Source organism: Oncorhynchus nerka, linkage group LG14 (assembly GCF_034236695.1).
Source record: "Oncorhynchus nerka isolate Pitt River linkage group LG14, Oner_Uvic_2.0, whole genome shotgun sequence".
In the NCBI taxonomy this organism is placed as follows: domain Eukaryota; kingdom Metazoa; phylum Chordata; class Actinopteri; order Salmoniformes; family Salmonidae; genus Oncorhynchus; species Oncorhynchus nerka.
This window is the reverse complement of record NC_088409.1, coordinates 60,198,436-60,225,636: the sequence shown is the minus strand read 5'-3', so window position 1 is coordinate 60,225,636 and position 27,201 is coordinate 60,198,436. Positions and strand designations below refer to the sequence as shown.

Sequence of the window (27,201 nt, the reverse complement as noted above, 5' to 3'; positions counted from 1 at the left end):
AAGTATATATTTTTAAACCTGCATATTTAGTTAATATTGCCTGCTAACATTAATTCATTTTAACTAGGTAAATTGTGTCACTTCTCTTGCAACAGAGTCAGGGTATATGCAACAGTCTGGGCCGCCTGGCTCATTGCGAACTAATTTGCCAGAATTTTACGTACATTTTATAATGACATAACATTGAAGGTTGTACAATGGAACAGCAATATTTAGACTTAGGGATGCCACCCGTTAGATAAAATACGGAACGGTTCCGTATTTCACTGAAATAAACGTTTTGTTTTTGAAATGATAGTTTCCGGATTCGACCATATTAATGACCAAAGGCTCGTATTTCTGTGTGTTATGTTTTAATTAAGTCTATGATTTGATATTTGATTGAGTAGTCTGACCGAGCGATGGTAGGCAGCAGCAGGCTCGTAAGCATTCATTCAAACAGCACTTTCGTGCGTTTTGCCAGCAGCTCTTCCCTGTGCTTCAAGCATTGCGCTGTTTATGACTTCAAGCCTATCAACTCCCGAGATTAGGCTGGTGTAACCGATGTGAAATGGCTAGCTAGTTAGCGGAGTGCGCGCTAATAGCGTTTCAAACGTCACTCGCTCTGAGACTTGGAGTAGTTGTTCCCCTTGCTCTGCAAGGGCCGTGGATTTTGTGGAGCGATGGGTAACGATGCTTCGAGGGTGGCTGTTGTCTATGTGTTCCTGGTTCGAGCCCAGGTAGGTACGAGGAGAGGGACGGAAGCTATACGGTTACACTGGCAATACTAAAGTGCCTATAAGAACATCCAATAGTCACAGATATATGAAATACAAAATGGTAGAGAGAAATAGTCCTATAAATACTATATTAACTACAACCTAAAACCTCTTACCTTAGAATATTGAAGTCTCATGTTAAAAGGAACCACCAGCTTTCATATGTTCTCATGTTCTGAGCAAGGAACTTAAACGTTAGCTTTTTTACATGGCACATATTGCACTTTTACTTTCTTCTCCAACACTTTGTTTTTGCATTATTTAAACCAAATTGAACATGTTTCATTATTTATTTGAGGCTAAATGGATTTTTATTGATGTATTATATTAAGTTGAAATAACTGTTCATTCAGTATTGTCGTAATTGTCATTACAAAATTTTTTTTTTTTTAATCAGACAATTAAATCGGTATCGGCGTTGAAAAAAAAAATCATACAATCGGTCGACCTCTAATCTATACTTATACTCTAGTATGACAATTGGGTACTTTTTGTACCACTGCTTAACAAGTGCATGCTTGTCAACAATTGGCATGAATCATTTTTGCAAATAAACTAGCTACACCTACATTCTTTTTTTACAATCCCTTTGATGAAGTAGTATCTCCAAAACTCATCCGGGAACATTTACTGAAGGGAAGTTACCATCCAGATCTGTCTCTTTACTTTCCAAGTTTATATTCGATGGAGCCCTTCCGAGGGACTAAATATGTAACCAACAACAATAGTTGACTATAATAGACCTAGACCACAACCAATCCTGACCCTAGCATGACCCCAGATTGTGCATCATCATAGTTTACTGGAAGCAGATGCTCAGTTATAACTACCCGTGGGTCTACTCGGTATATCTTTGAGCCCCCAGATCCCATTACAGCCCTTTCCACTGGTGGAGCTCTGAGCTGGGCTGTGTGCCGGAGCAGAGCCCTGGCCCTCAGCTGACTCCTGACCCACCAGGCACACAGCTTTACACTGGCTCTGCTCTGTGATGATAGCCTCTCCAGAGCCACACTTCTCCCCACGTGCCAACATTAGTGCCCAAAGGTATGGCTTGGGGGGAATGTACCAAGTGCCCTTTGGGAACAGCTGCCATTCCAGAGTGAAGTGTTTATGGTAAAGTTAACTATGTAGAAACAGAGATGGGGCTTTGGCACAGTATTTCTCCATATGTAGGGTACTAAAGACTTAACCAAGATCACGCCAAAGCCTCTGGAAACAGATTGGCTTTCAGCAGAAGACAGTGTCAAACTACATATTTTCAAAGTGTGCGTGTGTGTGTGTGTGTGGGGGGGGGGGGTCTCCATTTTTACTAATGCTCTCAGCTGTAGTTTGACGACTTTGGGTCTTTTGAGCATGCCGCTATACTGTTTAAATGGCAGACACCAGTGCTCGCCATAACCCCTGTATAGGCCACTGCCACACTTTTTTTGACTGATTTCTCTGAACTATTGTCTAGTGTCCTTGAGAACTATAATCAATTCATTATGTTGGGTGACTTAAATTTTCCTGTTGACAAAGAGAATTTATGCATCTTTTGAGCTCTAGGGACATTATCCAACATGTTTTTGGGCCCACCCATAACTGCAGCCATACTCTGGACCTGATTATTACGAAGGGGCTTTCTATTGAACTCTCAAAACCTAGGACCAAGACACATGGAAAGGCAGCTTTTAGCTATTATGCCCCCAGCCACTGGAATTGCCTGCCAGAGAACCTCAGGGAGGCAAGAACTGTGGTCATATTTTAAAGAGCTCTTAAAAGACACCTTTTTAGCTATGCTTTTCCTTAGGGTGCTTTTTAGTCATTCAGCTTTTTATTCTTTGGTTTTCATCCTCTTTACACTTGTGTAGTAATTATTTCAGTTTTTTTTCTCTCCCTGTGAAGCACATTGTGTTGCATTCCATGTCTGAAATGTGCTGATTGGATTTGACATCACACTGACCTGTTAACTTAGTAGAAACCTCTAGAGCGAAAACAGTAAATGCAACAGCAATTAAATACAACTAAATAATAAACATTTATATTCACAATCTCATCCGTGCCCTTGCTTTTCAATTTTAAACAAATCAATTTCCTAGTGCATATTTTTCATAGCATACATTATCATGCATTTTTATAAAATAAAATAATAATTTCATGTCAAGTATTTTTATAGGAAAATTAAGCTACTTTACACAATCTCATCGTAGAGCAGTACTATGACCTTGTGGGATAGTCTCTCTCTAAACTGTCTGTACTTTTAATAATAGGAGATTCAGGGGAAACATTAACTCCAAAATAAACCATCTGATGAAGAAGTCCAGAGATGAAGAGAAGGACCACTCTGGATTGTTCTCTCAGTATGGCTTGCGCTGAACAGGAGAGATACAGTACACACACAATGAGCAGGGAAGTCTCTCACAAACACCCACACGTATACAGTCATGTAGGGTTGTCAAGATACCAGTATACTACAACACCTGATTTTCAAAAAGGAAAACAAAGCAGGGTAAATGCTATGGTCCTTTAAATTAAAAAAACTACAGTATGTCAAATGTGTGCTATAGCTTGGAAAAGAAACGTGATTCTGGGTGACAACATAAGGCTGCTTGTTTACAACATTAGGACTGTTTTCTTGCCAAGATACCTCTCAGTATCGCAACACTGGTATCGTGATAACCCTACAGTCATGCTACACACACACACACACAACCAAACCCTTAATATACTGCTCAGTTTACACACTGCCCCCCCATCCCACCTTCTCCAGTACATGTGTAAATATTGGACTACACAGTGCCTTGGGAAAGTATACACACCCTTTGACTTTATCCACATTTTCTTATAGTTACAGCCTTAATCAAAAAGGTATCTAATAAAACCAATTGCTCGGCAATCTACACACAATAACGCCAAAACGAAAACAGGTTTTATATGTATATATTTTTAGAAAACCCCAGAAATACCTTATGTAAATAAGTATACAGACCCTTTGCCAAGAGACTCGAAATTGAGCCGGGTGCATCCTGTTTCATTGATCATCCTTGAGATGTTTCTACAACTTGATTTGAGTCCACCTGTGGTAAATTCAACTGATTGGACATGATTTGGAAAGGCACACACCTGTCTATATAAGGTCCAAAGTTGACAGTGCATGTCAGAGTAAAAACCAAGTCATGAGGTCGACAGAATTGTCCATAGAGCGCCAAGACAGGATTGTGTCGAGACACAGATCTGGGGAAGGGTAACAAAAAATGTCTGCAGCATTGAAGGTCCCCAAGAACACAGTGGCTTCCATCGTTCTTAAATGGAAGAAGTGTGGAACCACCAAGACTCTTCCTAGAGCTGGCCACCCGGCCAAACTGAGCAATCGGGGGAGAAGGGTCTTGGTCAGGGAGGTGACAAAGATCCCGATGGTCTCTCTGACAGAGCTCATCTGTGGAGATGGGAAAACCTTCCAGAAGGACAACCATCTCTGCAGCACTCCACCAAATCAGGCCTTTATGGTAGAATGGCCAGAAGGAAGTCACTCCTCAGTAAAAAGGCACATGGCAGCCCGTTTGGAGTTTTCCAAAAGGCACCTGAAGACTCTCAGACCATGAGAAACAAGATTCTCTGATCTGATGAAACCAAGATTGAACTCTTTGGCCTGAATGCCAAGTGTCTCGTCTGGAGGAAACCTGGCACCATCCCTACGGTGAAGCATGCTGGTGGCAGCATCATGCTGTGGGGATGGTTTTCAGCAGCAGTGACCCGGGAGACAAGTCAGGATCGAGGCAAAGATAAACAGAGCAAAGTACAGAGATCCTTGATGCAAACTTGCTCCAGAGCGCTCAGGACCTCAGACTGGGGCGAAGGTTCACCTTCCAACAGGACAACGACCCTAAGCACAGACAAGACAACGCAGGAGTGGCTTCGGTACAAGTCTCTGAATGTCCCCCGAACTAACATCTCTGGAGAGGCCTGAAAAATCGCTGTGCAGCAACGCTCCCCATCCTACATGATAGTGCTTGAGACAATCTGCAGAGAATGGAAGAAACTCTCCCATTACAGGTCTGCCAAGCTTGTAGCGTCATACCCAAGACCACTCGAGGCTGTAATCACTGCTAAAGGTGCTTCAACTAAGTACTAAGTAAATTGTCTGAATACTTATGTAAATGTGATATTTCCGTAATTCTTTTTTTTTTTTTTATGAATTTGCAACAATGTCTAAACCTGTTTTGATTTGTCATTATGGGGTATTGTGTGTAGATTGAGGGACAAAAATGATTTGATCAATTTTAGAATAAGGCTTTAATGTAACAAGATGTGAAAAGTCAAGGAGTCTGAATACTTTCCGAATGCACTGTACATTTTGCCTTCCTGTATTATACTTATGCTACAATGTTTTCTATTCTACTGCCATTTACTTTGTTCGTATGCTTATATTTGATTATTTCTTATTGTAGAGAAAGAATCTGCAAGTAAGCATTTATTTGGATGACGTATACCATGCGTATCCCGTAAATATTACTAATAAAACTTGAAACACACGCGTTAGGTATGAAGATGTACCCACCTGATTAGCTTTTCTTGCTGTAAAAGAAACACATTCAAAAGGTTCAAAAGGTGTCCTAGCAAGCAAACAATAATTAGCAATATCTCAATTGGGTGATTTAACAAGCTTAACCTGGCAATGACTGACGGTAAAGGACAGAGTGTGGTGAACCTGAGACGCTCACCTGAGCTCAGGCGGGGTAGCATCACAAACAAAATGGCCACCATGACTAAGATGGATCCAAAGCCAAAGAACAACCACAGCGCAGCGTTCCAACTGTCATACTCTGATAAAACATGACATCCAAAGTTTCAGTCAATGCAGTTTTTTGTAGCATGTTCCCCTCATAGCATAATAAAGTATATTCTGTAGGTACTGGGGCTGCCATCTAGTGGCCATGAATTGGTACTGCATACAGTGTAGTACGTTTGGATTAATATCCTGTGAAGACTATATACATTGAGTGTTGGAAACATTAAGAACACCTACTCTTTCCATGACATTGACTGACCAGGTGAATCCAGGTGAAAGCTGTGATTCCTTATTGATTTCACTTATTAAATCCACTTCAAATTAGTGTAGATGAAGGGGAGGAGACAGGATAAAGAAGGATTTTTAAGCCTTGAGACACGGCTTGTGTGTTTGCCATTCGGAGGGTGAACGGGAAAGACAAAATATTAAAGTGCCATTGAAAGTACTATGTAGTAGGTGCCAGGCGCACTGGTTTATGTCAAGAACTGCAACGCTGCTGGGTTTTTCACACTCAGTTTCCCGTATGCATCTAAAATGGTCCACCACCCATAAGACATCCAGGCAACTTGACACAATGTGGGAAGGGGGGGGTCAACCATTACAAAGGTGTTCTTAATGTTTGGTATACTCAGTGTATATAAAATATATAAAATATGCTTCTGTAAATCTGCAGAAATGTGTATGAACGCATACTGTATCACTGTACGTAATCAGACTGGTTTTTAATCAAGGGTATAAGGTTTAAAACTCCATGAGAAGTTCCTAAAACACCTAACCTGTGACGATGAGGGTGAAGCTTTTGCGGATGGGCATGCGCTGGGAGCTGTGAGACACCCTGCAGAAGTACTTGGAGCCTGAGTCATGCAGGGAAGCGTGGAGCAGGAAGAAGGCCGACAGAGAGTAGGTCCCGTCCTGGTGGTGATGGTGGCTGGAGTACAGGACAGTGTCCAGCTTCTCTGGTAGGAGGCCTCCACCTCCACCACTGGACTCCCTGAACCACTCCATCTCCACATCCAGGGGGTAGTAGCCCTCTGCCTCACACACCACCTTCTGCTCCCCCCTGTCCACCAGGGAGATGGTAGAGTCCACGTTCAAGGACACGCGAGGCGGCTCTGAGGGGCGATGTCAGAAATGACTGGCATTACAATGAGGATGTTGGCGGTATATACAAGGTGATAACAATGGCAGTCCATGACACCTTTAACTGGCTATATTATGGCTATCATGGCATAGAGATGGACAAATTCATAAAAGTGTATACCATATCAGGAAGTGATAATAAAAGTAATTTGCTTATTTGTTCAATGAGCAAATGATGGCGCAAAGCTTCAACAATGAAATGTGTCTGCATCAAGTCCTGTGACCCCTAACCCCTCCACCTTACCCATGATGTGCAGAGTGATGTCATGGCTACCAAACAGCGGAGGCACTGAGACAAGGCAGACATACGTCCCCTCGCTGCTCTGCTTGGTGAGGGGGAGCGTCAGGGATGCGTTGCCCCTACCGATGGCGTTAAGCGGCACCCCGCTCCCCTTCGTCTGGCCCGAGCGGCTGGAGTGGCTGAAGAGCGTGGTGCGTTCGCCGTGTCGTTGCAAACGCCATTCCACTGTCAGGTCAGCTGCCTTGTGGTCCACGTCAAACTGACAATGCAGGCTCTGTTGCTTCACTAGGCCCACCCGCACAGAGGGAGAGCGGGTGAGGACTAGCATCACAGCTACAAACAGGTCACAGTCAAGGCAGGGCAGGAAGGGAGTGCAGAGGAAGGAGAAATTTAGAAAGAGATTATAGCCAGGGTCTCATTCTGATGCGTCTGACATAGACATACAATACAGTATATGTGACTCAGACTTTCAGGAGAGAGAAGTATTAGACAATTGACCTAACATTTTTACTCATACATAGATACACAAATGCCTAAATTAAATAAACAAGGGTATAAAAGGAATAACTGACATACAGTACCAGTCAAAATTTTAGATACACCTACTCATTCAAGGATCCCTTTATTTAGACTGTTTTCTACATTGTAAAATAACAGTAAAGACATCAAAACTATGACATAATATATGGAATCACGTAGTAACCAAAAAAAGTGTATTTTATATTTGAGATTCTTCAAAGTAGCCACCCTTTGCCTTGATGACAGTTTTGAACACTATTGGCATTTTCTCAACCAGCTTCATGAGGTAGTCACCTGGAATGCATTTCAATTAACAGGTGTGCCTTGTTAAGAGTTAAATGTGGAATTTCTTTCCTTCTTCATGCGTTCGAGCCAATTAGTTGTGTTGTGACAAGGTAGGGGTGGTATACAGAAGATAGCCCTATTTGGTAAAAGACCAAGTCCATATTATGGCAAGAACCGTTCAAATAAGCAAAGAGATACGACCGTACAGCACTACTTTAAGACATGAAGGTAAGCCAATACGGAAAATGTCAAACTTTTAAAGTTTCTTCAAGTACAGTCGCAAAAACCATCAAGCGCCATGAAACTGACACTCATGAGGACCACCACAGGAACGGAAGACAGAGTTACCTCTGCTGCAGAGGATAAGTCCATTAGAGGTACCAGCCTCAGAAATCGGCAATTAACTGCGCCTCAGATTGCAGCCCAAATAAATGCTTCAGAGTTCAAGTAAAAGAACCATCAACATCAACTGTTCATAGGAGACTGCGTGAAGCAGGCCTTCACGGTTGAATTACTGCAAAGAAACTACTACTCAAGGACACCAATAAGACAAAGAGACTTGCTTGGGACAAGAAACATGAGCAATGGACATTAGACCAGTGGAAATCTGTCCTTTTTTGAGATTATACATTTTTGGTTCCAACCGCCGTGTCTTTAGGAGACGCTGAGTAGGTGAACGGATTCTCTCTGCATGTGTGGTTCCCACCTAAAAGCATGGAGGAGACGGTGTGATGGTGCTTTGCTGGTGACAGTGTCAGTGATTTATTTTGAATTCAAGGCACACATAACCAGCATGGCTACCACAGCATACTGCATCAATACGCCATCACATCTGGTTTGCGCTTAGTGGGGTTTCAATAGGACAATGACCCAAAACACACCTTCAGGCTGTGTAAGGGCTATTTGACCAAGAAGGTGAGTGATGGAGTGCTGCATGAGATGACCTGGCCTCCACAATCACCCGACCTCAACCCAATTCAGTTGGTTTGGGATGAGTTGGACCGCAGGGTGAAGGAAAAGCCTCCAAGTGCTCAGCATGTGGGAACTCTTTCAAGACTGTTGGAAAAGCATTCCAGGTGACTACCTCATGAAGCTGGTTGAGAGAATGCCATGAGTGTGCAAAGCTGTCATCAAGGCAAAGGGTGGCTTCTGTTAGGTTCTGATTATTAGAGTAAGAACTCGGACACTGAAAGCTCAAACCAAGCTTATTCTTCCTAAAGGATCGAACAGCTGAATCGACGAAAACTTTCACACCAGCACTAGTATTTAACCCTTTCTCCTATGTGGAGTCACCTCCTACACATTTGAACAGCCAATGCATCTCTGTTGAGACAAAACCCTTCAGTGATATTGGTTCTTCCTCACCTCATCTGACCGGACCTCTGCCCCAAAGTGCTCACTCCTCCCCAACTCACGGCTGTCATGGTGACTGGTACCAGACTGTCTCTTCTCCTCCGAGGAGCCCTGGATGGCTAACAATAACATATCCTGACATAATGTAAACGTTATACATTACCCGCTCTCCCTCAGTGACATGAATAAGTATATTTCCATTCTCAGAACCCAACACTACTTTAAAGAATATAAAATAGATTTGTTTATCACTTTTTTGGTCCATGTGTGTTATTTCATAGTTTTTATGTCTTCACTATTATTCTACAATGTAATAAATAGTAAAAAAAAATTAAAAAACCCTTGAATGAGTAGGTGTCCAAACTTTTGACTGGTACTGTATGTTACAGACTAGAGCAGTGCTTCCCAAGGTGTGTAGATATTTGCCCTAGCACTAACACAGTTGAATCAACTAATCATCAAGCATAGTATCAAAAATAATATGTGCACCAGGATTGGGAAGCACTGGACTAGAGTACAGCCTACAGCTACTGCAGAAGTGTCAAACTCATTCCACGGCTGGCCGAGTATCTGCGGGTTTTGGGTTTTTCCTTTCAATTAAGACCTAGACAACTCAGGGAGGAGAGTTCCTTACTAATTAGCAGTGGTGGGAAAAGTACCCAACTGTCATTCTTGAGTAAAAGTAATGTTACCTTAAAATACAAAAATGACTCAAGTAAAAGTCACCCAGTAAACTCTAAAAATATTTGGTTTTAAATATACTTAAGTATCAAAAGTATAAATCATTTAAAATTCCTTATATTAAGCAAACCAGATGGCACCATTTTTTATTTACAGAAAGCCACAGGCAAACTCAAACATAATTTACAAACGAAGCATGTGTGTTCAGTGAGTCCGCCAGATCAGAGGCAGTAGGGTTGACCAGGGATGTTCAGTTGATAAGTGCGTGAATTTAACCATTTTCCTGTCCTGCTAAGCATTCAGTACATTTGGGTGTCAAGGAAAATGTATGGAATAAAAAGTACAATATTTTCCTAAGGAATGTAGTGAAGTAAAAGTAGTCAAAAATATAAAAACGGCAAAGTAGATACCCCAAATAACAACTTAAGTAGTACTTTCAAGTATTTTAACTTAAGTACTTTACACAACTGCTAATTAGTGACCTTAATCAAGTACAAGGGTGGAGAGAAAACCCAGACTCGGCCCTCCGTGGAATGAGTTTGACTTGATCTACTGCATAAGAAAGACAGAACGAAAAGTCTGCATTACTTGAAGTGGTTAGCTCCGCTCTGTCGGCGATGGCGGCCCAGTTGCGGTAGTGTGCCTGGCCAGGTGTGGGCGTTGCAGGGGTGTGTCTGAGGAAGCTGGTGATGATGAATACGCCGTCGGTGTGCCGTAGGGTGCAGGTGAACCAGATGTCATGCTCCTGGGCTCCTAAACCTGGCCAACGCATCTGGAGGCCCTCTGTGTTGTACCTGCGGATCTCACACTGCAGCTGGTGCTCCACTACTCCTTCAATGTACTTCCTCATGTCCACCTTAGAGCCTGAACACACGGTTTGAAGCGCATCTCTCAGTGTTGAAAACAACAAACATTAACCAGTGAAGAACATGTAACCAAATCGGACATTTGTTTAGCGGTTTCTCTCATTCACCTGTAACAAGGAAGGTGATCGTATTAGGGTTCAAAGCACTGTCCCCTGGATGGCCAAACTGCAGCCCAGCGTCTCTGTGCTGGTACTCGGTTTCAGCATGTCCCTCATCATTGAACGTTACACTTTCATCCACCAGCTGACAGGGCAGCCAAGGCACCTGTTCGAAAGACTGGATTCCTGGCACCTCTGTCAAATCGAGGAATACGTAGAATAAGCACTATGAGAGTTTAAAATGTAACTTCACATTTAAAAATCAATCAGAATTATTGGCTAACAAACATAACGCCGAACGAGCACAACATGCCTGAAACCATCAGATTATAGAAATATGGTCATAAAGTAGCCTACCTCCACAGAGAAATAAACAGATAAGAATATTGACGTTTAAACTCATGTTACAAAACGGTCTTCTGGACCTATCTTTCCCTGTGCCACTCAACTCGAAGAGCTTTCACTTTCATTTCAGACAACTTGATTGCAAGTGACTAAAACAGAACCTGCTTGTGCAGCTGTCCGTAAGACACGTTAACATTTGATTTTTACAATGGCTTGTATTAGTAAAGTAATAATCAGATATGTGAATGAGGAAGAAAGTGTTAAAAACTAATAGGGAAAACAATATTAAAACCAAAACATGCTACTGCAACTAAACAACCCTCCATATACATCCATACCATGAGTGGCGCTGTAAAGTTAAAGTACATTTTGTCGCTCTTCAACAACAAAAAAATCCGCCCACGTGACCTTGATGCGGAAATAAGAAGACTTGTTTTGAGTGATCGAAAAACACGTTTCTTTCATTGGTTTCTTGTAATATCGCATTGGAAAGTAAGTATCTAGTTACAGTATTAAACTTCTCGTTTTATTACAATTAGTAGAATAATGCATTGAACTTTTTTTTTTTTTTTTACACGTGCTCTTCGTTGTAGTTGGCTTGGCGTGGAATTGGGTCCAGCGTGGATGAAAGGATGCACATTTGAAGACTGAACTGCGCCTCACCCAAACAATGAATCAAGGTAGCAATGAGATTTGAGTTGAATGCATTGGCTTATAGTTGTAACATGTTAACTGTATGTATTTGCTGAACTAGCTAGCTGACAATACACATTATTTACAGTCAGGTGTGAACTAAATCTATTTCAAGTCAATCACTGACATTACCCCTTTTGATTTGAACTAAACGTCATTTTCCCATTGTAGAAGTGCTCAGTGACTTTTGACCTGAATGGCAAAACATTCTAGAAATGTGCTCAAAGTTGACCTATTTTGCATACCATTTGACTTTTTCCACATTGTTATGTTACAGCCAGTAATAAAATGGATTAATTGTTCTCACACAATACCCCATAATGAAGCAAAACCCTGTTTAGACACTTTTGCAAATTATAACTGAAATCACTTACAAGTATTCAGACCCTTACTCAGTACTCTGTTGAAGCACCTTTGGCAGCAAGTCTTCTTGGGTGACGCTATAAGCTTGGCATGCCTTTATTTGGGGAGTTTCTCACATTCTTCTCTGCAGATCCTCTCAAGCTCTGTTGGATGGGGAGCGTCGCTGCACAGCTATTTTCAGGTCTCTCCAGAGATGTTCAATCGGGTTCACTCCTACATGGTCTTGGCTGTGTGCTTAGGGTCATTGTCCTGTGGAAGGTGAACCGTCGCCCCAGTCGGAGGTTCTGTGTGTTCTACCAGGTTGTCATCAAGGCTCCCTCTGTACTTTGCTCCATTCATCTTTCCCTCAATACTAACTAGTCTCCCAGACGCTTGGCTTTCAGGCCAAAGAGTTCAATCTTGGTTTCTTTAGACCAGAGCATCTTTTTTCTCATGGTACGAGAGTCCTTTAGGTGCCTTTTGGCAAACTCCAAGCGTGCTGTCATGTGCCTTTTACTGAGTGACTTCCGTCTGGCCACTCTACCATAAAGGCCTGATTGGTGGAGTGCTGCAGAGATGGTTGTCCTTCTGGAAGGTTCTCCCATCTCCAGAGGAACTCTAGAGCTTGTTCAGAGTGTCCATCGGGTTCTTGGTAACCTCCCGTCTCCCCCAATTGCTCAGTTTGGCCGGGCGGCCAGCTCTAGGAAGAGTCTTGGTGGTTCCAAACTTTTGCCATTTAAGAATGGAGGCCACTGTGGTCTTAGGAACCTTCAATGCTGCAGAAATGTTTTTGTTCCCTTCCACCAGATCTGTCTCGGCACTCTACAGACTATTCCTTCGACCTCATGGCTTGGTTGTTGCTCTGACTTGCGCTGTTTACTGTGGGACCTTATATAGACAGGTGTGTGCCTTTCCAAATCATGTCCAATCAATTGAATTTACCACAGGTGGACTCCAATCAAGTTGTAGAAACATCTCAAGGATGATCAATGGAAACAGGATGCACCTGAGCTCAATTTCAAGTCTCATAGTAAAGGGTCTGAATACTTATGTAAATAAGGTATTTCTGTTTATTTTTAATATAGTTACAAAAATGTCTCAACCTGTTCTTCGCTTTGGCATTATGGGGTATTGTGTGTAGATTGAGGGATTTGTAAAAATGTAAATCAATTTTAGAATAAGGCTGTAACGTAACAAAATGTGTAAAAGGTGAAGGGGGGCCTCCCGGGTGGCGCAGTGGTTAAGGGCGCTGTACTGCAGCGCCAGCTGCGCCATCAGAGTCCCTGGGTTCGCGCCCCGGCTCTGTCGTAACCGGCCGCGACCGGGAGGTCCGTGGGGCGATTGGCATAGCGTTGCCCGGGTTAGGGAGGGCTTGGTCGGTAGGGGTGTCCTTATCTCATCGCGCACCAGCGACTCCTGTGGCGGGCTGGGCGCAGTGTGCGCTAGCCAAGCTGGCCAGGTGCACGGTGTTTCCTCCGGTGCATTGGTGCGGCTGGCTTCCGGGTTGGATGCGCACTGTGTTAAGAAGCAGTGCGGCTTGGTTGGGTTGTGTATCGGAGGACGCATGACTTTCAACCTTCGTCTCTCCTGAGCCCGTACGGGAGTTCTAGCGATGAGACAAGATAGTAGCTACTACAACAATTGGATACCACGAAATTGGGGAGAAAAAGGGGTAAAACATTTTTTTTTTAAAGGTGAAGAGGGTCTGAATACTTTACTTGGCCCGCGACTGGAAAATGCTAGCTGACATTGGCCAGCAACTTGTGTTTCCTCCGGAGATCGCAACCACCACCCTAAGACCTGACATGGTGCTCTGGTCCCGTTCGCTCAAGAACAGCAGTCAGTGGCTCAGGCAGCAGTCAGTGGCTCTGGATGAAGAGGAAAGACCCCAGCTGGGCCCCGAAGTGAGAGGGCCAGGAGGTATGCGGTCAACAATGCTTGACTCAGGGAGGAGGACGCCCCTGCCATGCATAGTCCCATGGGATGTTGGCTATTATCAACAAGGCAACTCCTATGACTAATTGGGAATGGGACGCAAGCATAGGTTTGATCACCCTGTCGCTGGCCGCCTTTGGGGAGGGTGTATAGTGTGAAAGGCCGAAACACCCTAGGAACCAAAGGTACACTACTGACGATGCGCTCCCCAAATTTCACCAGGCTCACTGTTCATTAACTCTTGGAAGTGCTTGCACAAAGGATAGTAACATCTCATCCTGTGTTCTTGGAATCTGAATCTGAATGCCCTGTATATATTCATCACTGGGGGTGGGGGGAAAAAATTGTTGATATTGATATGACTTAAAAGTTTACAAACAGGGTTGTCAAACTATTGTATAATTACTTAAACATTTCTTTAATAATAACTGTCATTTAACCTTAAACATCAACTATCAAAAAATGTGTTAACTTTGATTTGTCATATTCACACGTTGTAGCTTAGACCCCTTTTTACATCATCTGAGGTTGTCTTGTGACTGCCATCGGTTCAGACACAACGTGCTCTTGAGTACAGGGTGGGTGTCATGTTTTGGCTGATAAATGTACTCACAAGTTGACATTTCAACTTACAAATGGTACCACAAAGATGGTTGGAAGTCCACACAGAATGTTTTTTGAATGGGAATATCTGTTTTTAAATTCTACTCTTTATCTTCCAAAGGAAACCCATTGAAATCATAGAAATATAGACAATAGAATAGATATGACTGTTTCAAGGTTCTACACAGGATTTTTATTAAGAATATGCATTGTAATTTCAGAAAATGTCCAAAATATATTTGCAGTAATAGTGGAATGGTGTGTTTCACAGTATTACTTTACCCTCCAGTGTTGGGATTGGCTATGATATTTGCATATTGGTTTCCTCCTTCCTGAATGGCATTTGATTTCAAAATAGGAAATCTGTTTTGACTTTGTAGCTGTGTTAATCAGGTCAAGTGGTAAATGTAGAAATCACTGTCATTTCCTGATTGCTAAAATTCTACACTGTTCGCTCAGTTTCAGAAAACAAGCACTGAATAGTGTAGGGAATCGGTGTACCATCTAAATCGCTGTGTATTATATTCTTAATAGCAATAAAATGTCTTTACAGCTGTTTGAAGCTGATGGACCCAAACCGAAAGTAAAAGGCTGGAATGCAATTCTCTGCCATGTTACGGGGAAATGGGATGCGGTGGAGGAAATTTGTTTTGAATGCAGCCAAGTGCTGTTGCAAATCACCAAGCTTCCACATAGGTGCTACACCTGTAATTTCACCCCTATCAGTTGACATTTGAATGTGGGTGGATCGGAAGTTAGCCTAGTGGTTAGAGCGTTTGACCAGTAACTGAAAGGTTGCAGTATCGAATCCCCGAGCTGACAAGGTAAAAATATGTTGTTCTACCCCTAAGCAAGGCAGTGTTTCCCAGGCACGGAAGATGTGGATGTCGATTATGGCAGCCACCCGCACCTCTGATTCAGAGGGGTTGGGTTATATGCGGAAGGCATTCACTTGTACAACTGACTAGGTATCTCCCTTCGTGATAGTAATCAGAAGTTCACATTTCAATGGCGTAGCAACTAAACTGCAGTGGTCTGAAGGATAGGTCCATGCTAAGAATGATATTTATATGATTGAAATGACACTCACCCTGTATTCAAAAGCATGCGTCTCAACCGAAGCTTGCAACCCTATTTGTAAGCTTTTTGAATGATATCAAACTCAACCGTTTATCATTTCCAGTGATGAAGACGTGGATGTCTCGTGGTATGGTGGGGAATGCAAAATGGGTCAGCTTTAAACAAACACCTTTATCTCTGGAATGTTCTGGAATTCTGTTACAAAAAGTCACTTTCTGACAACTCCTTCCATGGGCAAACATGTATGCAAAGTTTTTTTTTAATCAAAGAGGATCTGTCAAGTGACTCAACTCAAATGGATTTGGCCCCGGCAACCTGGTTTCTGTACTGAACTAACTACTCTGTAGTCTACTCCTGTGTTCATGCGTTCTTACTCTTCTGCCTGTGCTTTCAGATTCCTGGCTGAGCTGTGAGAAGACTGCCATTCTCCAGGGAGGCTTTCTGTTGGCCAACAGATTGTGCCAGCCAGCGTCACTCAGTGCCCTGCAGAAGGAGGACTGGAGTAAGGTTGGCCACCCAATTCTACAGGCTGTCAGAGAAATATGTGGGCAGGAGCGCGGTAGCTGTCTGAGCAGTGTTCACTGGAAGAAGAAAATCATCTGCGTCTTATGGAGCAAATTACTGGGGCGGGAGAGCGAAGAGGACATGGAAATCGGCTGGAGGGAGAATCCATTCTTCTCTCTGCAGAACAGTCTACCTGATATTAACCGAACAGTGATGTTTGAGCTGGTCAAGTTGAAAGGCTTCACTCAGATCTACGCCCAGCTGCTTTTGTGTCTGCCGTCGTCCCACCTGAGTTCTGAGCTAGAGAAGCTAGTTCAACACATCACCCGTAACAGCACTGAGGCGGACGTCCGCGTCCTGCTGGAGGTGTGGTGGGAGCTGTGGAAGGGCAGGGAGGGAAGGCAAGAGGACGACCTAGATACGGTCTTTACTAACCAGTGGACCCGCCTCCCCAACACCACTGGCCTCTCGCCTCATGCTGCCAAAAGATTCAAGTCAAACCCAGATACCCCAGCACCATCCATCAATGATGTGCTGTCCATTCTTTTTCATGCTCTGGAGGAGGTGAAAGAGCATCTGAGCACCTCTGACCTTTGCTACTGTGCCCTATCCAACTGCCTCGACTCCCTGTACACCTCACATCTGATAGACCAAGCTATCATCCTCCCAGCTGAGGTGCAACTTCAGAGCCTGAACAGTGCGGTGACTGTCAGAAAGAGGCATGCTGGGATAGAGAAGTTTGATCTGGTCCAGGTGATAAGCGAGGCCCACAGTGACCTGAAGGCAGCCCACACACCCTCCCAGTTTAAACCCTGTGGAATGACACTAATGCAAGCCCTGCAGACTGTCTCACAGCTCACTCAGGCCTGGGAGAAGAGAGGGCTGCTGGAGATGACAGACAGCTGTGACCCCAGTGTCTTGGCACGCCGTCTGAAAAGCTGTCTGGCCAGAGTGCTCGAGTCCCTAGAGGAACTTTCCATGTCTGAGACCATGGATGAGGGTGAGCGCCAGACACTGAACAATGTGCAAAGCACTTTTAGAGGCTTGTTAGTCTCACTGTCCTTCCCCGACACAGAGAGCAATGCTGGGGAAATGGCCCACATTGCCGTAGCCATCATTAACCACCGCTTGGAGGGCTTCCGAGATTTCACTACTCTATTTGCAACTGAACTGAGCTGGTCCCTGAGTGTGGAGGAGTGGATCAGCTGTCTGGAGAGAAACAAAAACGCATTCCAGCGAAAGGACATTGTCATGAAATTAGTCTCCACTCTCATTGCAAAGTGCCAAATAGATACTGAAGAAGTAGAGCACTGCAAAAAGCTGAAGGACATTATTGTGAACATTTTCGCAGAGCTCCCCTTAGCTGACAAAAACACAACATTAGCGGAAATGCTAACCTGCTCCAAGAAGGGTCTCCAGGGCTCTCTGCCCCAGGCTGTGACGGAGGGCTTTAGTGAGGAGCTCAACATGGCGTTCAACTGCATCATCCAGGGTGGATCGGCGCAGAAAAACCTCAGCTTGGCCGTGGCCGCCATAGCCCGCGTGGCCTTTCAGAACCCCGAGGCCACCCTGCGTCGGTGCTGCCATCTAGCGGTGGTGAACCATGGGGCCCACAGCCTCCTCTCCAATATACTCCAGCAACTCCCAGGGCTGAGGGGGGGTGCCCCCGGTTGCACAGAGGGGACGGGCAGCTCTGCGGGGAGCTTACTGTGCAGCTGTCTTCAAGATACTGCCATGACTAAACTGTCCTCAGCTAAGGAGGAGGACCAGTTCCTGCACTTCCTGGTTGCACTGATGCAGCCGAGCATTTCCGAGAGCGGACAGAGTTTCCTGCACCCTGAAGTGGTTGTGTGTGCCTTCGTCCTGCCTCACCTCTCCCCCTCTGGCTCTAGCACCTGCAGCCTGGAGCTGTGCCTGCGTTTGCTCCACTCTGCATTTTCTCTGGATTTCCAGGATGCATCTCCACACTGGGTCATGAACTGCTCCCCGTTCCCCCTCCTCTGCGTCCTCTGCCAGCTCCTGAACGAGGGCTGCGGGTGCTGGGAGCTTCCTGCAGAGGGCGCACCATGTCACTTATCCATGGAGTCCAAGGTGCTGCTCGTCACTGTGCTGACTGCATTGGGCAAGGTGGTGGGACGGGAGGTGGCCTCAGCCCCCAACACCTGGTCCAGAGCCCTTTTCTGGCTCTACAATAAGGTGGAGGCCCTGGACTGGACTGTTCGCTTCCACCTGAAGGTAGTGTGGGGGGATCACTTCAAAAACGAGGTGCCGTCCTCACTGTTGGCTGTGTGCGAGCTGCCGGAGCAGGAGTGGTCTGGCCTAAAGTTGTCCCAGTACGGGCAGGGCACAGGGCTGCTGGCGTGGATGGAGTGCTGCGCTCTCTCTGACGAGGTTCAGGACACCATGCTGACCTCTCTGGCTCTGAACCAGCATCGGCCCGACGACGTCAACATGTTCAGCAAAGGCCTGCTGGTGGCTGTGACACAGACCCTACCCTGGTGCACCGTCGCCGAGTGGGGCAGGCTGCTGAGAGCCATGCAAGAGCTGCTCCGCTCAGGTCGTCTCCACGTGCCTTACTCTCTGGAGTACGTGGACTTTCTCCCCTTGCTGGACCTGCGGCCGTTCTCCTGCGAGCTGCGTCTGTCCGTGCTACTGCTGCGTGTCCTCCAGCTGCTCTGCGGCTCCAGCTGCAAAGACTGGCTTCCCGGCCAGGGCTGGGCCCACGTGGGGCTGCTGTACGCCAGCGCCATGAGAGAGATCATAGACTCCCTGAGGGGAAAGCTTTCGCCGTCTTCCTCAAACACCTCCATCAAAGACCCAAAAGAAGAGAGGGCAGCTACCACCCCCGCCAGCCAGGAGGTGCTGTTTGTACTGAGCCAGCTCTTCTGCCATGTGCAGCACATTCAAGTGATGATGCCCGGCGGTCAGTGTGAGTCCCTGTTCCTGTGTGCCCTGGAGATCCTGACCCACTACGAGGCAGTACTGGCTGCACACCCCAGCTGCTGCTCCCACCTGGAGACCAAGAACACTCGCCACTTCTTCACCACCATCACAGACAACCTGGACAGCGCCGAGATGAAGGCTGTGTTGCATCAGAAAATTGCTCAGCTGTCGTCTTCAGGTTGATGCACTTAAGACAGTGCTCGAATGAGGGTTTATTGTTCCCAGCCTCATAAAATGTTCTGACCCAAAATGTACTTTTGAATAAAACTGACAAATTGCATGTCTTTCAGTGGTTTATTAATCAAAACTCATTGAAACAAACTTTGATCATTCACACTAGGACACAAGACAGGGTTACAACTTGATCAAAATGCTTGGGCTTTCAGTGCTTATTTCATTTGTCTGTCAAATCTATTTTTTAGTGCAACATTTCATACTTAACTATGAAATAATTAATTTAAATATGTTGGATAGAAAGTTACCCTGATTAGTCATGATGCATGGTGTCACGCTTTCAGGTAGGAAAAAATAAAATATTTCTTGCACAAACTACATCGTATAACAGTGTCTGACCCCTGAGAATTTTTATAAATACCAGTCATTTTGTATTCATAGGCAGTTGCATGTCCTAAATTCCACAGACCATTCCTTCAGAGGCAAGGATTGAAATAACTCATGAGGGCAAAGGAAGCATAATTGACATGTTGCTAACCACAGAATTAGATGGCACCTCTAATCTGTCTTTGAGCCATCTTTATGAGAAGTTTGACCCGTTGACCCAGTCTGACGCAGGTAGAGGCGATAGGCCTTGCGACACAGCAGCACAAACCAGTAGATCTGAGGTGCTAGTAAGGATAGGTTGGCTAAGTTGCAGTGGAGCTGTAGATGGAACGGCACTTTGTGGAAGGGAATGGTGTACTGCTGACCATACACCCAGTACATGTAGGGGAAGCTCAGGATACGGCAGGTGAAGAAACTCAGCAGAACCATCACACCGTTGACTCTGTGAAGCCATGAGTCCTCTAGTCCCAACTACAGAGGAAAATATATGGATTGTTTAATGATTGTACACAGAGTTATAGTACAATTCATACTATGTTCAGACTACCTAAAGCACAAATCAAAAACAAAGGGGTTTATGAATCTGGGAGTGGCCTTACCTGCATCAGAACCTTTCCTAATGAGACAAATGGAGTGCTGAATTCAGCCATGAAGAAACAGCCAATGAAGAAGTCTCCACCTAGACCGGTCCTGAGGAACTGAGGGGGAAAAAAAAGCATGATATGAATATTAAAAATGAACTCATTGAGCACAGCCAGCTTTTGAGGATGACACGGTCAATTATCAATAACAAAAACTGGACTAGTCACAAATTTCAACTGCCGATGTAACGCATCAGACCTAAAGTTGCTGTACAGTAATTGTGCTCCCTCACCAGAGTGATGGGCATAAAGACCGTGAGGAGGACCATGTGATGAAACACCAGCAGGGGATACCGGAGGAGGAACAGCTTGATGGTAAGGAGGGAGTGCTTCATGTACGCCTCGTGCCCTCTGACCTTTTGACTGTGGTAGTTACTCAGATACATGGCGTAGATATCAAAGGCCATGTAAGGGGCGCCAAACCACACAAATTCATTGGTCAGTCTGTGCCTAAAGAAGATGGTGACATACCGGTACATTAGGATCATGATGAAAGTAAGCACTTATGCTGGATTTTGTGTTAAAACTGATGATTTAACCAGTGAAACAAATAGAAATGTGGCCTTATCCTTTATCACTTAATCCTCTTCCTACACCCAATGAAACTGGAGGTTCAAGTAAAATATAAATAGGGATGTGTTTTGGTTAATCATGTCACATGACCTGGAATTAAACATTTATTTAAAAAAAAAAAAGGTCCCGATCAGTCACTGATTCCCATGTAAACTAACATTTTGAGTGACTAAAATAAAATCTCCCATAATTTGTTTTGGATAGAAATGCTAAAATCTTCCATTTCTCTTGTGAGGCGATTCACAGCAGCACTGGCACGTGTCGACTTGACAACTGCGTCTGAGTTTTGAACGACCCTCCCGCTCCCTTTTTGTTCCATGCTGGCTGAAGACCTAGCTAGACAGTAACTAGCTACAGACGAAACAAATATATTTGCCATAGATGAATAGGATAAACTTTTAATTATATTTGCGGAGACCCTACAGTCAAATTGACTGTTCATGACCTTAAGCTTTTTCAAAATTGTTTCCTTTTTTTTACTATGAATAATGGAGAAACAGTTTCAGTCACGAAGGAAGGAAATAAACACAGCTAAACCCTGCAGATAATGAGACCACAGTGTTACAATTGGGGCGGGGGAGTTGTGCTCAATTTAAACTCTAGAGGACTCTGGTTGACGTGCTCTTGTTGTACATGTCAGTCTTTTCTATCAGTGTACTACGGCCTCTGCCCCCCCAAAAACTATTGTTTTTAATGGCTCTGGTTGTAACAGAGAATCACTGGTTAAATTCCCACCAATCACTACACGTGATGATTGCTGTTTAAAATGAAATGATTTAAATATGAATTCTTACCTGTCAGACATCACATCATTGGAGGCAGTAGCAATTATGAACCCAACAATAGTAGCCAGAGTTGCATGGATGGAGGACAGCAACCTTGTGAAGAGATGGAATAGATGAGATGAGGCTATGCAAGTGCGCACAGTTAGTTTTTCATTTGTTCTAATATTAATTTAAAATAGCAAACAAATTTTATATTAATATATTGGTGCCAGGTAAAGGGTTATGTAGACAATATAGGGTACGTTAGTGATTATATATTTCTAGATAGGCTTCATTTAGTGTATTTTAATTCCATTGCTAATTTGGAAATACATTATTTTAAGAAAGCATTTTTTCGGTTGCATGTACGTTTTTATTTGGACCCTTTTTGGAAGTCCATCTGTCGCTCAGTGAAACGCCATTCTTTGGTAAGTACCGAACGTATTTTGACATTATTAAGCTTGAAGAACGGGTTAATGGCAAGTTAAATTGCTCTTGGTTTTAAAGGAGAATCGGCATCTATGTCTCCTGTAAATCCAGGTTGCGGTTCAGTTCTGATATATTTTTCTCCGGAGTTGTTGCAATAGAACTAGAAATCTGCTCACTGAAATACCTAGTGTCAGTTACTAGTTAAGTCATTCAATGACAAGAACTGGCTAACTTATGCATTCGGAAATAGTCGCACAATAAAGCCTACCTTTCGCTGACCACAAACACATCTGCATCATTCCAATTTTTGAAAGTGGATTCAAGCACTTTCCTGGATATGAAGAACAGTCCCGGGAAAAATACAACGCCACAAGCTAACATATACATGATACACTCGCATTAACCAGCTACACTGTCCAAATACAAGGAAGCAGGAAGCGAACCGTACTTGCATGCGTTCACCCCGAAGATGCAAATTAATAGTAGCTGAGCCTTTTAAGCTCAGGTACTATTCAAATAGTTTAGCATCTGACTGGAAGTGTGCGGAGACTTCCCTGTTTTTTCTGAGGAAACCTTCAAAATAAAAGCACACATTTCAAAACATTGCAATGTCGATTTCAAAATATATTACAATTAATCAATGACCATTTATTTGTATTGTGTTTATAAGCAAATTCAACAAGAAATGTATGAAAACAATGAAAAATATGGTATAAAAACATTTTTAAGACTGGTTTACAATTTTTTTTAAAGAACTGTGCAGACATAAAAGCGAGGTTGGAAATGTCTGCTGGATTTGAGTCTTTCCTTTCAATTAAGACCTAGACAACCAGGAGAGGGGAGTCCCTGACTAATCAGTGATCTTAATTCATCAATCAAGTACAAGGAGGAGCGAAAACCCGCAGACACTTGTCCCTCCTTGGAATGAGTTTGACATGTGCAATATGCAGTTTGTGGAAATAATTTGGTTAAAGATTTTTTTTAACTATTATTTGTGCCAAGGTTAAAGTGGGGTTAGAAGTAGTCAGTAATGTCTGTAGAATCTATATGTGACCCAATTCAGGAAACTAGGCTTATGTCGCAAGTCACGACTTCACATTTTTTTGTCAAAATGTTTTTTGGAGCAGAAATGCCTTCTTGAACATGTGAACATTCATGTGCCTTAAAATCTAATTGTATGCCATATGTTAATACAAATAAAATTGTTAAATTATGAGCCTAGTTGGTTTAGCCACAGAAAAAGTCAGAAACCTTCCCGCTAGCCATGATTGGCTGAGATAATGAGTGGACTGCTCATGCCGAGAGATGAGTTTGGATTGGTCTGCGGTGTAGCATCTTGTGTCTATAAAATGAGCTGCTCGTAATGTGTAGATAATCTTTTCTACCGCATTTTTTTCTAAATATATAACATTAGCCATGAAAAACTGCAAATATGTTGCTACTTCTCTCATCATTGCTGCCCTGAATTTATCAGGTGCTATCGACAAAGGTAAGTGGGGAAAAGTTGTGATGGACCACTTTCTGGAGGACGATCGTGCCATGCTGACTCTCTGACTCTGAAAATGAATCACACGATGAGGAAATCCCTGATTTAGGTAAAAACATTTTCATTGAAGACATTGTAGAGTCTTCTGATGACCGTGATGGAGAAGAAATGGCGACAATCAACAGTGTTGTCACAGAAGAATGCGTAGGGAGTCGAAAAGAGAACACAGAAGGCTGTTTGTATAAAACATGTCTCAGGATTACATCTTCAAATTAAGGGTAACCATGGCATCAGTGACAGAGAGGGGGAAAGATCTGATGATACGTATAGCATTGCACACTGTCCGTGTGAACCAGAGTGACTTACCACAACGGGCTAAACAAGCTGTTCAAACTAAACGGAAACGACAGAGGACGTGAAGCTTTCATCTATGTATATGCGTAAGAATCAAACATTGAACCAATTTTGGTTAACTTTAGCTAGCTATGAAAATCAGTTTGTATTGCTAATTAAAGCTGGCTGTTAGCTAGCCAGCTGGTGTTCGATGGCTGGCTTGCTAACTTTACTCTGGATTGGGATTTTGGTAAAAATTTTTAGCTAGCTAACTTTAACGTTACATGTCTAAACAAAAGACCCCAAGTTAAAGCTTGCTGTTATCTAGCTAACATTAGCGCCGATTAGATGGCTGGCTTGCTAGCTAACAGTAACTTACATGTGTGAAATGTGTGTAATGTTAGTATCTGGAATTTGTCTTTCAGCATCAGTAGAACACGCCTGACTGCAAGACCACTTATTCAAGACCTGCAGTTGTCTCAGGGGTGCCCTACTGAACCAGCAAGCAAAGACATCAGGATACATTACAGCTTTGATTTTGCTCAACAAATAAGCAACATATCCTCCTTTTATACTGATTAAGGACATAGATGGATGGATAGATATCCCAAAAAATAAAATATATATATATGGGAGGCAGGAAAATACATTTCACTGAGCGGTGAATTGACAGGAGTGAGACAATTTAATTGTAATTTATCTTAATGTTATTTTGTTGTTGGCAGGTGCACTATCCTTCTTACCCTATGCAGCCAGGTCCCATCTACTTTTAACTCCTCGCAAGTGTGGCTTGTTTGGTGTCTGCTGTGAAGGAATGCCACAGCAAGTCAACTACTTGACTGATGAAGGCCTGTCATCCAGCAAAGGCAGCAGCGCAGTCATCAACTACATGCACCAGTTCTTCACCAACTATGGAGTTGGGGAAACACGTGGGGACCTGAATTGTGATAACTGCAGTGGCCAAAACAAGAACAAGTTTGTGCTCTGGTATTGTGCCTGGCGGACCATACACAAGCTCCACCACAGTCTGGACCTTCACTTCCTGATCACAGGCCACACCAAGTTTGCCCCCAAAAGCACCAAGTGCTTTGGCCTCATCAAGCAGCGCTTCAGAAAGACCAGAGTGAATACTTTGTCTGAGATGGCTGGTGTTGTGAAAGACAGCACAGTGACAGGGGTCAACATCCCACAGCTGGTTGGACTGGAGGATAGTACGGTGCTGGTGGAAGGCTATGGCTGGCAACCACACCTGACTCCGTACTTCAGGCCGCTGCCACAGATCAAGCAGTACCAGCACTTCAGGTGAATATAATTTTCATTGCATTGTAAGAGGTTATTCTTCTTGTCTAAACTTGAGAGGTGAATTGATGTTGTGCAAGGTTTTAATGTTTTCACATTTTTATTTCCTGTTTTCCAGCTTTGATGCTCTGGAGCCTGGTGTTGTCGCCAAGGAGCGGTCAGTCAGGACCAGGTTTCAGCTGCTGCACAACGCTGACATTCTTCCTCCCATAGATGGTCTGCCTGTACAAGCACCACCTGGACTGGACAAATCTAGACAAACATATATTTTTGAGAAGATCAGGTAGTTTTGCGACAAAGAGGCTTTGGACATCACATGCCCTGCACCAAAGTCAAAGGCAGGACAGGAACAGGCTCTCCGAATATAGATTCCCTTGTTCATGCGTGGTTCAGACAGACCAGTCATCAGCACTATCTGCAGTGCTTCTATTCAAATGACTAACACACACGCCATACTTTGCTGCTACTATTATGTTTATTATCCTGCTGCTCAGCCACTTTACCCCTGACTGTATGCATACAATTACCTCGTAACACGGTCACCACCGATAAATCCATGATTATCGAAAACTTCAACAAGCATTTCTCAACGGCTGGCCATGCCTTCCGCCTGGCTACTCCAACCTCGGCCAACAGCTCCGCCCCCCCCGCAGCTACTCGCCCAAGCCTCTCCAGGTTCTCCTTTACCCAAATCCAGATAGCAGATGTTCTGAAAGAGCTGCAAAACCTGGACCTGTACATATCAGCTGGGCTTGACAATCTGGACCCTCTATTTCTGAAACTATCCGCCGCCATTGTCGAAACCCCTATTACCAGCCTGTTCAATCTCTCTTTCATATCGTCTGAGATCCCCAAGGATTGGAAAGCTGCCGCAGTCATCCCCCTCTTCAAAGGGGGAGACACCCTGGACCCAAACTGTTACAGACCCATATCCATTCTGCCCTGCCTATCTAAGGTCTTCGAAAGCCAAGTCAACAAACAGGTCACTGACCATCTCGAATCCCACCGTACCTTCTCCGCTGTGCAATCTGGTTTCCGAGCCGGTCACGGGTGCACCTCAGCCACGCTCAAGGTACTTAACGATATCATAACCGCCATCGATAAAAGACAGTACTGTGCAGCCGTCTTCATCGACCTTGCCAAGACTTTCGACTCTGTCAATCACCATATTCTTATCGGCAGACTCTGTAGCCTCGGTTTTTCTGATGACTGCCGTGCCTGGTTCACCAACTACTTTGCAGACAGAGTTCAGTGTGTCAAATCGGAGGGCATGCTGTCCGGTCCTCTGGCAGTCTCTATGGGGGTGCCACAGGGTTCAATTCTCGGGCCGACTCTTTTCTCTGTATATATCAATGATGTTGCTCTTGCTGCGGGCGATTCCCTGATCCAACTGATCTCTACGCAGACGACACCATTCTATATACTTCCGGCCCGTCCTTGGACACTGTGCTATCTATCCTCCAAACGAGCTTCAATGCCATACAACACTCCTTCCGTGGCCTCCAACTGCTCTTAAACGCTAGTAAAACCAAATGCATGCTTTTCAACCGCTCGCTGCCTGCACCCGCATGCCTGACTAGCATCACCACCCTGGATGGTTCCGACCTTGAATATGTGGACATCTATAAGTACCTAGGTGTCTGGCTAGACTGTAAACTCTCCTTCCAGACTCATATCAAACATCTCCGATCTCCAATCAAATCTAGAGTCGGCTTTCTATTCCGCAACAAAGCCTCTTTCACTCACGCCGCCAAACTTACCCTGCTAAAACTGACTATCCTACCGATCTTCGACTTCGGCGATGTCATCTACAAAATAGCTTCCAACACTCTACTCAGCAAACTGGATGCAGTTTATCACAGTGCCATCCGTTTTGTCACTAAAGCACCTTATACCACCCACCACTGCGACCTGTATGCTCTTGTCGGATGGCCCTCGCTACATATTCGTCGCCAGACCCA

General features: G+C 44.1%; 3 protein-coding genes across 4 annotated transcripts; 1 reads left to right on the top strand and 2 right to left on the bottom strand.

Moving 5' to 3' along the window:
- Positions 1 to 2,756: 2,756 nt before the first annotated feature.
- On the bottom strand, positions 2,757 to 11,379 carry LOC115141581 (tapasin-related protein-like). Of its 2 annotated transcripts, XM_029680588.2 has the most exons (8): positions 11,067 to 11,377; positions 10,719 to 10,904; positions 10,334 to 10,609; positions 6,911 to 7,240; positions 6,303 to 6,638; positions 5,459 to 5,560; positions 5,296 to 5,312; positions 2,757 to 3,109 (listed from the first exon to the last, which is right to left on the bottom strand). In XM_029680588.2, exons 1-8 carry the CDS (start codon positions 11,110 to 11,112, stop codon positions 3,095 to 3,097), a joined length of 1,308 nt encoding a protein of 435 aa, XP_029536448.2. In that variant the 5' UTR covers positions 11,113 to 11,377; the 3' UTR covers positions 2,757 to 3,094. The 2 variants fall into 2 exon arrangements, with proteins under 2 accessions (XP_029536448.2, XP_029536449.2); XM_029680589.2 differs by lacking the exon at positions 5,459 to 5,560 and having other exon boundaries at positions 11,067 to 11,379.
- Positions 11,380 to 11,438: 59 nt separating this feature from the next.
- Positions 11,439 to 19,434, top strand: LOC115141580 (gem-associated protein 4-like). Its single transcript, XM_029680586.2, has 3 exons — positions 11,439 to 11,546; positions 11,648 to 11,734; positions 16,102 to 19,434. Exons 2-3 carry the CDS (start codon positions 11,725 to 11,727, stop codon positions 19,335 to 19,337), a joined length of 3,246 nt encoding a protein of 1,081 aa, XP_029536446.2. The 5' UTR covers positions 11,439 to 11,546; positions 11,648 to 11,724; the 3' UTR covers positions 19,338 to 19,434.
- On the bottom strand, positions 19,435 to 22,622 carry LOC115141582 (TLC domain-containing protein 3A-like). The gene is made up of 5 exons (XM_029680590.2): positions 22,391 to 22,622; positions 21,724 to 21,807; positions 20,590 to 20,806; positions 20,315 to 20,413; positions 19,435 to 20,186 (listed from the first exon to the last, which is right to left on the bottom strand). Exons 1-5 carry the CDS (start codon positions 22,507 to 22,509, stop codon positions 19,887 to 19,889), a joined length of 819 nt encoding a protein of 272 aa, XP_029536450.1. The 5' UTR covers positions 22,510 to 22,622; the 3' UTR covers positions 19,435 to 19,886.
- Positions 22,623 to 27,201: the final 4,579 nt, after the last annotated feature.

Bases quoted from the DNA above. Each gene is read 5' to 3' on its own strand.
- LOC115141582 (XM_029680590.2), bottom strand. From the start codon at position 22,509: ATGTATATGTTAGCTTGTGGCGTTGTATTTTTCCCGGGACTGTTCTTC. The intron at 21,808-22,390 runs GTAGGCTTTATT...TCTCTTCACAAG, and splicing joins GTGTTTGTGGTCAGCGAAAG to GTTGCTGTCCTCCATCCATG. The intron at 20,807-21,723 runs GTAAGAATTCAT...CATCTTCTTTAG, and splicing joins AATGATGTGATGTCTGACAG to GCACAGACTGACCAATGAAT.
- LOC115141581 (XM_029680588.2), bottom strand. From the start codon at position 11,112: ATGAGTTTAAACGTCAATATTCTTATCTGTTTATTTCTCTGTGGAG. The intron at 7,241-10,333 runs GTAATGCAGACT...ACCTGTTTGTAG, and splicing joins AGCGGAGCTAACCACTTCAA to CTGTGATGCTAGTCCTCACC. The intron at 5,561-6,302 runs GTTAGGTGTTTT...ATGTTTTATCAG, and splicing joins CTTCACCCTCATCGTCACAG to AGTATGACAGTTGGAACGCT.